Source organism: Anguilla rostrata, chromosome 2 (assembly GCF_018555375.3).
Source record: "Anguilla rostrata isolate EN2019 chromosome 2, ASM1855537v3, whole genome shotgun sequence".
Taxonomy (NCBI): Eukaryota; Metazoa; Chordata; class Actinopteri; order Anguilliformes; family Anguillidae; genus Anguilla; species Anguilla rostrata.
The window spans coordinates 44,649,749-44,664,532 of NC_057934.1; the positions used below are offsets into that span (position 1 = coordinate 44,649,749).

The following is a 14,784-nucleotide window of genomic DNA, read 5'->3' on the forward strand; positions in this document are numbered from 1 at the left end:
CAAACATGGATCGTTTTAACTCTCAGAAAGCATTAAGCAGCTGCTCCTTTATTACCCCATTCTATTTCTGGCTTCCTCTAGTTTCCCGCCTGGATGACGTCAGTACAAAGTTATTTTCATGAATGGAAGGGGCGGTCGCCAGAATTGGTGACGTAAGTGCTTGCGGAAACATAGAGTGGAATGTTGATACATTGTTGTTGTTTTGTAGTTTGGAATTGGGATACATGTCGGTTCGACTGCTGGGAGCTTTCCTCTGGTTGATATAAACTACATCACGCCGTAGCCGACAACAACAAGAGATTTTTGAAGTCTCTAATTAAACAACCACGTCCTAAGGTAAGATTTCAATTAATTTAAAAAAAGAAGCAGTTTTTAAATTCCTCCTTAAATTTATGGTGTTAGCAGGGTGATGAGCAGAAGTAGGCTATCTACAAAAAGTCGCCAACCTGCGTAGCGCATGGAAGTATGGAATTTAAAATTTTAACTGAATCAAAAACAGTTACACATCCACTAGTCTGAAATGATATGATCGCGTAAAAAGTTATTTCGTGTTGTAAACATTTCATTGCGACATTACTCAATACTCATGAACACGTGTTCGCAATAAGGCGAGATGATATGATGATAACCGTTTTTTCTTAACTTTTAGTTGTTGATAAAAGCAAAATTATTGTGACATGATGTTCAAATTGACACGTTTATTCCAATTATTTCTCATCATTTTTGTTTACGTGAGTGCAGGCTAATTCGGGGTAGTTCGTCAAGTATTTTTCAGATTGGATGGATGATAGTTAGTTTCCAGTGATTGGCGTAAATACTTGGTGAATTTTTTTGAATATTTACAACTTTTAAGTAACATACCGTAGGCCTATTTGCGGTAAGTTTCTGATTTTTTTTCTGTTAGAAAACAATACGTGCCCTGCTTTTTGGAATTTTAGTACAATGGTTATGGTAATGTATGCGAGTAGACCACCCAAACGAAGGCTGGAGGGAGTCGGCTGTAGGAGAATGAAACATGACGCATTCTGTACAGATCCCATGGCGAAACCCCTAGTGTAGTACACTTTCTCAGATCAAAGAGCCCTCGTTTGTTTTGCATTTTAGAGCGATCTCGGAGCAAGGAGGCGTGGTATCCGTAGCCTACTTCATAGAGAAGAATGATCGCATCGAAGAAGCAACTGGGCGAAAACACGCCTGGAACGGAGGAAAGATGACGAACACAGTAGCTTTCTGACGTGCATGAAATAACTGTTATAAAGCTGTAAAAAATACTGGTGATTAACAAAATTGTCCATTTATTGTGTTCGCTATGCCGTGTTGTGCTTGTGCAATTCACGTTTTCATATCATCCGCACACATGTAGCCTGTCACACGATTTCGCATGAATGATTATCTTGCGAAGTACCTTTTTGACAGACGGCTAGGCATGGAATATTGTCATGGGCATACGGACATTCATACATACAAAAACATTCAGTGAATAATCTGGAATGCGTTCTTTCCTATCGTGTATGTAAATAATGATGAACTAGACAAATTGTGAGACGCCTAATGCTATTTCTCTTGAAATTGACAGGTTACTGCTGTGGTTGAATTTAGGGCAATGGAAAACATTTCCATTTTCAAAACAAAAACGGTATTTCGTTAATCAAGCGAAATGATAATACTCAAGAGTCGCCGCACATAGTCCTGTGTCTGTCTAGATGTCTGTCTTCTGATTGAGGGAATGCTTTATGTTAGACCTTTTAAATTAGCCGTAGCTGTACTACTGTTTCCAAACTGCAGAATAGGCAAAATGCTTATGATATAGACTAACCTCTCACTGCCTGATCAGCAATAAACCAGAGCGATGGCTAGTCAGTGAATTACAAATGATTTAAGAGATTGTTATAATTAAACACTTGGTTGTGGGCTGGATTGTAGGGAACCTGTTTTATTATTATTATTATGTAAAATGGTATATTAGGCACTATGTTAAATCCCACTTGTTACTGGCGTGCATTTAAGGGAATCACTCCATTTAGCAGAAAATATTTGATTCTGGCTGGAATTTTATTCGGCTTTAAGCAAGGAACTACACCCTGTTATTTAGGAAAGGTGAGTCATTACTGGATATTATGATTCATTTCCCCTCTGGCAAATAACAGAACTGTCATTAGTTATTCAATTTAAAAGGATAAAGGCACAAATGAGCAAGTAGAGGTGCCATCTTAAATAGCCAAAAATGAATGAAAATGTGCATCCTGACGGCAATTTAGAGACCTGTATGGTTTGGAACCCTACACTGGGTGGAGTCTATAGATAGAGCTTTCCCTTGCTAGTCGGATAAAATGTGAAAGTGCATAGGGATGGTGTGCAAGCTGTTGTCATGTCATGTAGGCTATTCAGTCTGCCCGTTAAACTGTCTGTGACATTTTTTAGTTTATTGCATAAATACAGACGGACTGAAGTCTCAGTGCTGATCCTCCCCAGAAGCTTTTCCACTGTGAAAAGTGCAAGACATTTTTGGCAGAGTACGGGTGGAACTTAGTCTGCTCATAAACGCGTAGACATTCATCATCACTACTGCAAGTGTGAGAAGGAACTCAAAAAATGTTTGTTGGCTGTGTATCAGACAAATCTTCTACTCAGTAACCGTTTGTAATATGGAGTAACAAGACAACTTTAATTCACATGTGGGGAAACTAATTAAACCTGAGGTCAATGGCATACCCACTATATTACTTTAAAAAAAGTTAAACTGCACCAGAAACCAAATATTTTAATATTCTGTAAGTGGACAGAGTTTGGATTCCACTGTTGGTGATTTTGGGCGAAAGAAAGTAATTTCCTGTTTTGGTACTGACTACTGTCTTTGGCTGAAGATCAAGTCCTTAGATGGTCCTCTTGACCTTTGCTGTCATGGAAAATCCTGGGGAAAACACAGAAACAGGTCGCTCTCATTGAAAAGCTATGGACTGGTTTAGGTTGGTGAAGAGTTGTCTTTTTTTCCATACGTTGTGTGTGCATCATGTGGCCACAGCAAAAAGACCCTGAGTCACTTGGTGTGAGATGACTTCCCTCTTTGGGTGGTGGCGTTGCCCCCGTTTGTGTGTGCTCTGTCATAAACAGAGAGGAATTTGTTCAGTGCCTTATCATATTCTGCACTGGTTCAGTAACCAAAGTACTGTGTAGGAGGGCCACAAATGTCAGAGTCTTTCATTTTTCTATGCGCTTGAGTCATTGTTCTTTCTGGGTTTTCTCAAAAATAAGTACGACTCTCTTCCTCGAGCTGTCAAAAAAGGAAGAGAATCTTTCCTTCAAGTACAGTATACCACATTTTTAATGGTCTGAATATGCGCACATTGAAAAATGATGTATGAGAAGTATGATACTAGTATTCAGATGACAGTACTGGTTTCCTACCTCTTCTCTAAATTCACAATGGTCAGTAGTATTGGTTTGTGTGTCCATATTGTCAGGAAGTCATCATAACTATTGTGGTTTTACAGAGATGAATAAATATTTTCAAATCAGCTTTGAAACAACCAATTTGGACACCACGATTATGAATATTAGGTTTTATTCATATCTGGAAAATTCCTGGGCAAAGCCTGAAATGTTTAATTTAAGTTTAAGCATTACCTAGGTAGTCCAACAAATGATTGAAAATGAACTGGAGTGGTTTTTCTAACCAGTTTCTGGGTGAATATTTGTCAAAATATTTGCATTTTTGTAACCCTGTGGCTGACAGAAGCATGTCCTAGAATGTTGGATTATACTGTTTGCACAAGTAAGCTTGTGTAGTGCTGTGAGCTACTGCAGTCAATTTGCATCTTGGGCTTTCCCACTTCACCAAGGGACTTCCTGGAGTTGAGCGTAACAGCTTCACCACTTTGTGGTCAGAACAGTTTGGAGTAAATAAATGATTTGTCACTGACGTTTAGCAATCTGTGGTTATGAAGGATCCTCCAGAATTTTCATTGGGGCCTAGCTGACCGCTGATGTGTTTTCCATACCTGCTCTGCACCGGAGTGGAATTTTTGGGTCTAATGTAAAAACTGGAAATATTTGTCCCCGATCTGCAGATGCCTGAGATTCTTTACTATGCCAGCATTCCATGGTTGGGAAATGAATCCAAGCATAGGTTTTTCACTCCTCTTGCCAGCCACTAAGTTTGGGTGGCAATGCCAACCATTCTCACATATAGCTGGACCTTTCCTTCTGTCCGCTTAAGCAACAGGATTGTCCAGGAAACGTCAACTGGAAGGGTGTGCTCTCTTGCCTCTGGAACTTACTCCTACCATTAGCTGGTGTGACTCATAGCTCAGCAATGCCCACCCACCGCCCCCTCCCCCTACCTTGTGTAATATTTCATCAAACATTTGCGCAGTGTGGAGAGCTGCAAACCATGGAAAGGGCCTGTGTGCCTCCCTGTAAGGCTGGGTGAGCCACACAAAGTGCTTGGTGTATTTAAGGCATTTGCTTATGGGGGGACCTAGCTGTTGCATCAACACCACGGTTCAGTTCCTCAATTAGATCATTTAACCATCAGCCAAGGTTGCCAAACAAGTCCCTTCTTAACGGTGAGGTATGCTTACTTACACACTCCAGATGCAGAGGCTGCAATTTAATTTCCCTGTGTAAGCTGTTTGTATTCACACCTGTCTTGACTGAGCCTATATGCGAGTTTTGAATTCAAGCCTGTCACTGACTTACAAAAACAAGTCAGGATCACATTTCACAAGGTTCTGTTGTTCACCAATACCACTGGATGATGAAAGCCTGTTTTTGGTGCCATCCTTTGGCTGAAGAATGTTGGACCAATCCAGTCATATCAGTTTCACTCTGCTAATGACCGCAAAGCACCTCATGGCAGTTAACTTCAATAAGGTGATGAAAACGATACCTTAGCAAGTCTTGAGCTGCATTTGGCTACTGTATTTTTCTTTAAGGACATGGAGAGTCAAAGTTTCTTGATTTTGAATTCATGCTTACATTGAAAACAAAATGAATAGTTATGAATATGAATAGTTAGCATAGTTTTCATTCAGTTTTAATTATTTTTTCCCGTTCATTAGATACGCTCCTCAAAGAATACCTTGTGAATACTCCAGAGAGATTCATATTTTTGCATAGTTGATAACGATGTTCCTGCTTCTGTGAATATTAAGCTGATTAGTGAAATTAAGGAAATTAGGCATTCACATCAAGCTACTATTTCTACATGAAATAAAGTAGGGATTTGAAAGGAGTTTACTTATTCTTTCCTGTTTAATTTGATTAATAAAATCTGGAAGTAAAAATGAATAATCAGGAGTTTAAGTGTGTTCTAGTTTCCTTCCCAGTTCTGCCCTAGGTCCTGGAGTTTGTATAAGGATGTAACAGAACGGGGAATTCTTGAGAAAAATGCTGATAAGGATGTGCAATGAGTTAAGCAATGGAAAGTAATGCTGGGATTGGCTTTTTAAAGTACGTCAGCGCACAGAGAAATCTGTGATTATGGGATCCAAGTTCCAAACACTAATCTCGTAAATGCGCTTCTTTGTCCAATCGGATGTTCTCAAGCCGTTTAAGTTGCTTTTTCCCTCATATTTGAAGATCAAAAACAAACAAGTAAAAACAATCAACAAATGTTTAAATGAGTAGAGCAGGATTGCGATCAATATATTGGCATTTATAAGTAACAGCAAAGCACTGCGGTCTATTTAAAAAAAAGGCAGTTTAAGTGAAAGCGCTCTTTGATCAAAGAATGTTTCTCTCTGGAGTTTCCTTGCGGAGGTTAGCAGGGTCTGACTCACTGGAATGCTATGTCACATTGTTTGAGTTCGCAGCTATGCGGTCTGAGTGTGGGCGGAGCACTGCTGGCCATTCTCAGACCTGCTTACACATGTTTTTCGGCGTAAGCGGCACTGTTTGAAGCAAATCTGCTCCTCTGCAAAGAAAGTTTCTCAAGCCAGGGTTTCATGCTTGAGTAAATATTGTGCGGCGAAATGGCAGCGGCGTGGGTGTGCGTTTTCTTGCCGTCCCACCAATCTTTCGTTCTTGTGATTCTTATATTCGTCCCGTTCGGAGAAACTAGGCAGTAAAACGTTGTCAAGAGCCTGATGGATTGTGCTTTCGGGAGCACGTTATAAGCAACATTAATTGCTGGCATACATTGTTAAATCTGTGGAGTAAGTTCTCAGCAGTGTTGTGCTGTCAGTTGGTGACAGCACCATTATTCTCGGTCCCATTTAAAATGGCTGTAACTCAAACTCAGCCTGAGTTGGCAGGTACAGAGGTTCAGACATTTTATGAATTCCTGTGCAGTGTGATATGGCAGGCACAGTGTACAGTGACTTCAGCACGTCAGGAGAACAGTGCAGGGACATGGAAAATAAGAGTAAGGCTCTTATCACATTGCAGCAAGCCCCGAAGCCTGCTGCATTTTGTCATAGCTTCCCTGTGCAAGACCAGTGGGTTCCTGCACGACTGATTCCCTCAAGATGTACACGACCTGATACGATTGTGACACAGTCAGCGCCTCTCCCATGACTGGTAAACTGCTTTTATTCTCATCAGAATGTCCTTCTGTAGATACTGCTCTCCATGTACAACTTGGCTATGGCTGTAGAATGTTGATGGTCTATAATCAGAATCATACAGTCAGCTAAACTGAAGGCTACAGTCAGGTGTCTAGCAGTACCCCCTGGGATACTGGTCTTAACCCCATTCTTGCTTCTCAGCAGTGCTGTTCAGTGATCAGGACTCAATACACTGTATTGTTTTACGTGAGCAAGGCAGCTTCCTTATGTTTATGGTTTTGAGGCAGATTTGATGGTCAATTTTTTATGGTTTTGTGGCAGATTCTGTGTTGTGCACAGATCCTAATTCCATACCTTTCCTGGAAACCATTGGGAGGAGTGCGTTTTTACAGTGAAAAATGTCCTCCTCCCATTAGTGTGTGTTAAGTGTGAGCTGTCACCCCTCAACCCATGGAAAAGTACGGCTGTCTATTTTGTGTACAGTGATTAATGTGGCTTTGTGGTTCTCGTCTGTGCACCGCCCCCCCTTTGTGGCTTTTCTCGTTGCTCTGCTCTCTTGACGTTTTGTCCCCTCGCACCTCAAAACGTATGACAGCAAAAATTTGGAAACCAGCGTTTTCTGTGTTTATTTTTATTCATTTTCGGTAGGGCTGGGGGGGGTGGGGGTGGGGGACAAAGCATTATTCCAGGCCTTTCCTTTTTTCGCGGAAAGGAAAACTCCCCCATTGCATTTACAGCGGAGGCCCTTTCTCTCACGGACGCCGCTGCATTGCCTGGAAAGAGACGGAGGGTCCTGCCGTGACGCAACACTCACAGCGCCAGGCCAAGCTGCTGTCAGGGCATTTATCCTCATCTGCCTCAGTTACAGCAGTGACTTAATGGGCCGACCACGCGAGGCTTGACGTAGCTATCCCAGGCCTTTCCTTTTTTCCCAGAAAGAGAAATTCCCCCCTCGCCTCGAAAGTCCCCAGAGCGCTCGCAACTGGGCTCCCAAAGCAGTCCAGACTGTTTCCAGTGGACCAGAACCTCTGAACAGGGCAGTCTCCTGGGGGTTTGTGGGGGGGGGAGTGGCTACATGTAGCACTGCTGCTTACAATCACAGTCCGTGCGTGTTTGAGGCCCAATCAGCATCAATTATCCTGTCTTGAGACAGACAATAGGGCATGAATAAGCTGCTGTACGGCAGCCTCTGGTTAGGGCTAACAAACGCAAACCAGATGGATGGCTTGAAACCTGAGAGAAAGTCAGTTACGCAGCAATGTGTAAACACACCACTCTTCCTCCCTCGTGTGACTAGGTTACAGTGGAATCCCAATATATGAGAAATCCAACCAGAATGGTTAACCAGCAGCAAAGATCAAATGGTTCATTTGAGATTGCACCTATATTGGGAATGTCAGGAAATGTACTGGCAATACTGGAATTCCCAAAAGAACGACGCTGAACCCACCCACATGTTGGCAACTTCCCTTTTTTGCTTTGTGCTTTTTAAAAAAAATTTTTAAAGCTGGGCTCAAAAGACTACATAAGGAGAAATGCAGAACCCGATGTCGACCCACTTTGCACTTTTACGCAAAGTGTTTAGCTGGCGGAACTGCCTGTCAGAGCGCAGGGCTAAATATAACCGGCAGAGTTAAATAAGGAAATGGAAAACAGTGCAGGAAAGCCCTGTGTAAGAGGATCTGGCTTACAGGGCCCAGTTTTAAACCTGATAAAGAGCATTGTCTGAAGGCAAAAATACAACAGTGACTGTGTAGGGGAAACTATTCCACTCTGACTCTCTCTCTCCTCGAGTGTTCCACGTTGCTTGCAAGTGCAGGTCACCCTCCAATTTTATCCAGTTTGTACTTAAAAACGGTACATTTTAATTATTTAAAATTGGGTTTTTTTTTGGTTTTTTTTGTTGTTTAAACTTTTAAAATGTTTCTAATGCAATAATTTTGTCCTGAATATTTTGTCACCAAGTCTCCGACTTGTACAATGTACCTTGGCTGCTTGATGCTGATGACTCCCTGTATAACCCCAGTCATACTTACTGTTTCAGTGGGGAAATGGATGATTGATCTGAACCATTTACACACGTGTTAAAAGTGAATATGGATCAGGTCTGACAAACAGATTAGATAAATCGATACCTCATTTTACTACAAGCTATCGACAGACATCTTTACACATCTAGGTCATGTTATCGAAGGCTTTTTTTTGGGTTTGTCAACAGCGCCAAGCAAAGATTTGGCACGTTTGCTTGTAGTGTGGTCTGTTGCAGATCTCTTCAGAGCAGACCTCCTGCTGGTACTTATGCCCTGCTGGATAACTACGTGATAGTCAGAACGGCCAAAGGCTGGTAATGTGTACCATGTGTGTGGCCATGTTATGAATGCTTGTTTACTGTTTGGCTGTTCATGTGACGTGCTCTCCTACTCACCCTCGCCCGGTGGCCTAGGGTCTGCCGCCTGGCGTTCCTATGGCAACGGCCTTAGACGAAGCTCGGGTGGAATTCTCAGACTGACAGCGGGGTAGTGGGTTTGAAATGGGGCCTGGAGGATGGCTTGGCAGTTCAAAGTCAGCGCAGACGGTGTTGACACCGGCCAGTCTAGAAAGCGTAAGCTTGCCCGTGCAGGGGAATTTCTAGGAAGCTGAATTTGTAAAAATAGAGCGGGGATGATCCCTCGAGAGACCAGACGGTGCGTCAGTCTAGGTAGCGTTGAGACGACCTGCTTTCACACAGCCACACTCCAATGAACTACACTTTGAGAGCAGGCAGTGGTAAACACAACAGGCGGTGGCTGCGTGGTGTATTCACATGGTGTGTGACTGCTGACCTCTGCTGGCAGCTACCTGTTATTCCACCCGTATCTCAATGAATCCCTCTGAATCTGATTGGCACAGGATGCTTGTTGGTTTATTAAGTGCGCGCAAATTTCATAACATCATTTCTCTTATTTTCTTTTCCAGTAACCTTTCTGAGGGATCCAGCTGAATGCATGCAGGGTATGACGACTAATTTTAAAGCAAGCAAAGCTTTAAAGGTAAGTGCACTGCAGATCAATGGCACATAGCCGTATACTAATCAGGTGAAAATTAACTGTATTATTTTTCCTATGATCAGAGCATCCCCATTCGGCATAAAAAAAACATTCATTTTGACAAGCGTGGCTTTGTGGGAAGTTTCTCTGTAATTGAGGGAAAGCTGGTCTGAATCTAATCCTATTCTCTGGCTCGCAGGTAAAGAAGGAGGTGGGGGAGAATGCCCCGGCCCTCAGCGACGAAGAGCTGGTGGCCATGACGGTGCGCCAGCTCAACCAGCACCTCCGGGGGCTGACCAAGGAGGACGTGGTGCGGCTGAAGCAGCGGCGGCGGACCCTGAAGAACCGCGGCTACGCGGCCAGCTGCCGCATCAAGCGTGTGACCCAGAAGGAGGAGCTGGAGCGCCAGAAGACCGAGCTCCAGAGGGAGGTGGACAAGCTGGCCCGGGAGAACGCCAGCATGCGGCTGGAGCTGGACGCCCTGAGGGCCAAGTACGAGGCCCTGCAGTGCTTCGCCCGGACCGTCGCCCGCGGCCCGCTCGCCTCCGGGAAGGTGGCCACCACCAGCGTCATCACCATCGTCAAGTCGACCAATCACAACGCGGGCCCCGCCCCTTTCTCCGCCACCCCCTCCTAATGCTCACGGGGCAGGACTCGCCGCAAGCAAGGCAGGGTTGCCCCCTGGCCAGACCCGCCCCGCGCTGAGAAGGAGCTCAGCTGATGGGAGTTGCGCTGGGGGGGCCCCACCCCTATCCTACAGTTCCACGCCGAGGCTGATTCTGCCATGACCTAAGCTCACTGTCACCTCTCTACTTTACACTGTCTGTGTACTGTGCAAAAAGAAAAAGAAAAAAAAAAACCCAGCACCGGCAGGGCAGGCTGTTCCCATATAAAGGGACTTTTACAGAGTAAAGCACTTACTGAAGTGTGAACGAGTACTTCATACGATCTGAGGCAACAGCACTAGTCTGAGACAGGTCTGATGCTTGTAGTATCTAAACTTTATGTCAGATATGAAAACGTATGCTATAGTTATGATAATGGCAAAACAATAGTTACTATAAGAAAACTAGAGACAATAATGCTTTTGACGATAATCAGCACAATGCTATTGTGAAAATCTGCAGTTAAGTTGCTTTTTTGTTAAATGCAGCACCCCATGCTGACATGGCTATGTGCTACACACAGAAAAGCGTACTTTCAGAGATGGCAATCTAAGCTGAGAAGAACCAACGGGCACCGCAGGGCTGTTATTGTGAGGGATGTGGTATGCTGATCTCTATAGCGCTCATTAGAATAGAAGTAAATGTACAGGAAAACAAGCCAGCTCTCTGGCTAATTAACAATAATAAATGCTAATCATGAATGGCACTTAACGGATTACTGTCAATCACAGTATACAAGAGCACTTGTTTTTTTTGTTTGTTTTTTTTTTAAGTATGAAATTGTGAAACTATAGGCTGCCTTAGGCACCTTGGTGAGATTTTAGAGCTATCTGTCCTGTATGAAGCTAATAGCATTCAATGTGGTTTATTTTTATAACATAACATGGTTTAAATTTTTGATGCGGTTTACAAGAATGTGAGGGGAACTAGCTTTTATATGGTCTTTATAGATGTTTTCCATTCTGAACTCACACTACCAATGCCGTTCTTTGTGGAAGGTAATCCATATTGGATATAGAGATAATGGGAACCATCAACAATTACATGCAGTCTGACTGTTTCCTGTATATTACAGATTTAAATGACTTTGTTTTGTTTTAACATAAAAGAAGATTGGAACAAGTTCATAACTGCAGCTTTTAGCCCATTTTGTGGAAAATTCCGTCCTCAGGAAACCATTCCCAGTGCTCGGTCACCAGGAAGTGCCACTGCCGGTGTTGGTTAAGTTCATACAGCATGTTGTATGGTCATAATATAATACTTTGACACGAACATTAGGGTAAAAAGAACCTCCGTACATTAACTTCCCCAGAACATAAAATGGAAAGATAGCATGGTATTTAGTTGTTGCACACAACTAATAAATTGAATACTCAAGATTTTAATCCTGATGCTGTTTTTCAGAGATTATTTCATTATGGAACACACCATTGGCATTAGGAATATTGTTAATAAAGCACAAACTTCAGAAAGCCACAAATCCAACAGGTATGCTGCGTTCTGAAGGTAGTGAGCTCAGACTGCTCACCAGACTTGGCACACACCTTAAACCCAGGTGTTGAACTGCATGTGTCACATGATTTACTGATGTGCTGTGACATCAGTCCAGAGAAGTGAAAGTTATCTTGTGTTGGGGTTCTTTCTTACCCGGTGGACACGACTCTAACCCCCTCCCCCCCCTCCCCAACTGCTAAACCCTGCTGTAGAGTATGGGCTTGTGGGGGGTGAAGACTTTGCTGCTGTTTGGCCCTCTGCGTTACTAAGCAAGGCCATTGCTGTGCTCTTTTATCATTGTCGTTTTGTGTTTTCATATACATGTCCTATGCATTATTATTTCAGTATATATTGTGCTCTATATTTTCAGGGTGTGAAATGGAGGGGTATAATCCTGTTATCACCTCCCCTACTAAGTACATTAGCAGAAATGTCACTATGTCACAGAGTCCTTTTAGCAGTAGTGTCTTTCGTATGTATATCACCAGTGTGTTTACTTCCTCCATTGTGCTGAGGGTATAAGTTCATTGTAGCCCATTGAAGCCTTGCAAATACAGCTAATAAATCCACCTATCCTGCTAAAAATGAGCATTTACAGTTAATGGAAACCATTGGAAATGACTTAATGGCTAAAGATAAATAAATATGAACCATTTTGCTCAGTTCACTCAGTTTTCAGTTTTTTATTTATTCTTTTTTTTTTTTTTTTTTACAAAAAGGAGGCCAATTATGATCACATGGCTAGATTAGGAGAAAGGTTATTTTCATTTGGACGCTGTCCGTAAAGGGTGACGTATCACCGTGTTATGGACTGATGGCAGCTGTGGCCCTTTCTTACATCCGTGATCAGACACCCAGCCAGCTCAGGGCAACACAAGCAAAGCAAGTGACTGACAGTCTTTTTGGGAGCGTCTGTAACAGAGCCAACAACTACAAGGCCTCTTCTTTTCTTCCCATGGCTGTTTAAGGCTGTTGTTGGCATCTCGGGTTTCTTGCTTCCTTTTCAGAGCAGGAAAGCAAATCTGGCACAGACATAAAAGCTCAGTCGTCTCTAGACTGTTGCAGAAAGAACCTGACCCTTCATCCGAGATTAAGCATTGGTTTTTCTTTTCACTTTTTCATTATCCTTCTGAGGGATGGAATATGTCCTGTTTGAACAGCAAATCCTGTTTTTTTTTTCAGAGTGGAAGCCCTTATATCAGTAGAGCATGTTGCCACAGCCCTTGTGAACCTGTCACATTTGTAAGACTTTTTTTATGTCGGTAGCAGTGATTCACAGCTTAGAATTCTCTGCAGCACACTCACCCTGTGTGCAGTGTGGATTTTGCTCCTCTTAGCAGCAGCGGGAAGAAAGAGAGGGCCCATTTATCACAACCATAAAATAAAAGAATGACAAAGTGTATCATCTTCCCTGCTCTATGCTGCCACCCAGTGGTATGCCTGAGGTAAAACAGCTGTGAGGAAATCTGCGTGAGGGCACTCGTCCCACTGTGCACACTGCATTGGTTCTATTAAAATGCCAGAATGTCAATAGTTCAAAACCAGCCAATCATAGGCAATGGTTTAGGACTAGAGAAAGTACTACAAAGTGAAGACCCGTCCAACTGAATAATTTTCATGCTGCTGTGTGCTCATCTTCAGGCCCCCAGATGTAAAGACTGAAAACTGTAGGGTAACTGTTCACATGGGAAGTAACTGAGAGGTGGTGTTGCTTTAACTTAAGTTCACATTGTTTAGTGCAGAGGAGTACAGGAACTGGAAACCAGAATGATGATGCTGGACAGGGTGGAGATGAAACGCCCTGGTTTATAAGTATATGTACTGTATCTTTGTGTTGTGTTCCCTCTGTAATTGTATGTTTAACGTGTAATTGGACAAAGCAATTAAGAACGGATGACCCTACATCTATCTGCATTGTGTACCTTTTCATTTTTATACTGTGTTGTATGTGGCCTTTTAGAGTTAGAACTTAAATTATTCATTATCTGACATGTATCTATATTTAAATTATACATTGTATATTTGCTCTGATATTTCTTCAAGCTATTTGCCATGAACGCACATACAAATTTGAACCCAGTTGTTCAATTTGGCGAATTACTTGCCTCTAAAAAGTATGCTGCTCTAAACTTTTACATGCATCTGAAAGCCTGCAAAAATGACCAGATATCCACATATGTCTACAAGATGAAAGTGAATGGTTTTGGGTAAAGAATCCCACAAACAGACTTCCAAACAGCTGAACAGTGTGTTCATTTGGAAAATAAAATTGTCCATACATGTGAAAAATCTAGATTGTCTATCTGAGTAGTTATTTGAAGTGTAGAAACTAGTGCTCCTCATTATAGCAGTTTGGTCAATGGTGACTAACTACAGTAACAAGACAAACTATTAATGAAGTAGACAAACGGTCAAGCTCTTAACCTGTTACTTCATTACTCTGTTTATATGTATTTGTACTCCGGTATTTATTTTGTTTATTTTAATTATATATAAATTATTGGATTGTACGTATTTACATTCATTATGGTTCATTAGTGACTGTACCCTCATGTACATGTACAAAATCATCTTCTGTTTTCCATGCTCTGACTGAGAATAAGGACCTAATTTATTACTATGTCTGCTGTGCCTGTTTTTGTACTTTTCAATAAATCAATTTTATCATGAGTCCGTCTGCAGCATTTTTACTCCATAGCACCATTTAAAGAAGACAGTAATAATATTTTCATTCTATTGGAGTATAGGCTTGTTGTAAAAGTATAAGAGACTATCTGATGTACAGCATGATTTTTCCTTCCTTTTAGTGATAGCTAAACATACGTTTAGCACCCTCAGAGCACTATCCCGAACTCTATACTAAAATCTGCATATCAAATTAATTCCTTGAATTGCTGTAGTCTGGATATTTTGAACTTTTGATGTAGTGTATCATCAATGAACGCAGTTTATCAAGGAAACAGTACATGTCTATGGTTATTGGTCAGTACCTCGAGCTCCTTGCACTTTTACAATTAATTATGCGCACCACTTTGGGATGGGAAACAGCCCACTTCAATAGCTGAGTAATGTCCATGCGCTAAACCTTCACTA

The 14,784-nt window shown here is 42.2% G+C and overlaps 1 protein-coding gene across 2 annotated transcripts; it reads left to right on the top strand.

Annotated features, from left to right (window-relative positions):
- Positions 1–158: 158 nt before the first annotated feature.
- On the top strand, positions 159–14,361 carry LOC135248174 (transcription factor MafK-like). Of its 2 annotated transcripts, XM_064322492.1 has the most exons (4): positions 159–336; positions 1,105–6,519; positions 9,462–9,535; positions 9,732–14,361. In XM_064322492.1, the coding sequence occupies exons 2-4, from the start codon at positions 6,513–6,515 to the stop codon at positions 10,167–10,169; spliced, it is 519 nt and encodes a 172-aa protein (XP_064178562.1). In that variant the 5' UTR covers positions 159–336; positions 1,105–6,512; the 3' UTR covers positions 10,170–14,361. The 2 variants fall into 2 exon arrangements, with proteins under 2 accessions (XP_064178562.1, XP_064178563.1); XM_064322493.1 differs by lacking the exon at positions 1,105–6,519 and having other exon boundaries at positions 160–336.
- The last annotated feature ends 423 nt before the right edge of the window (positions 14,362–14,784 follow it).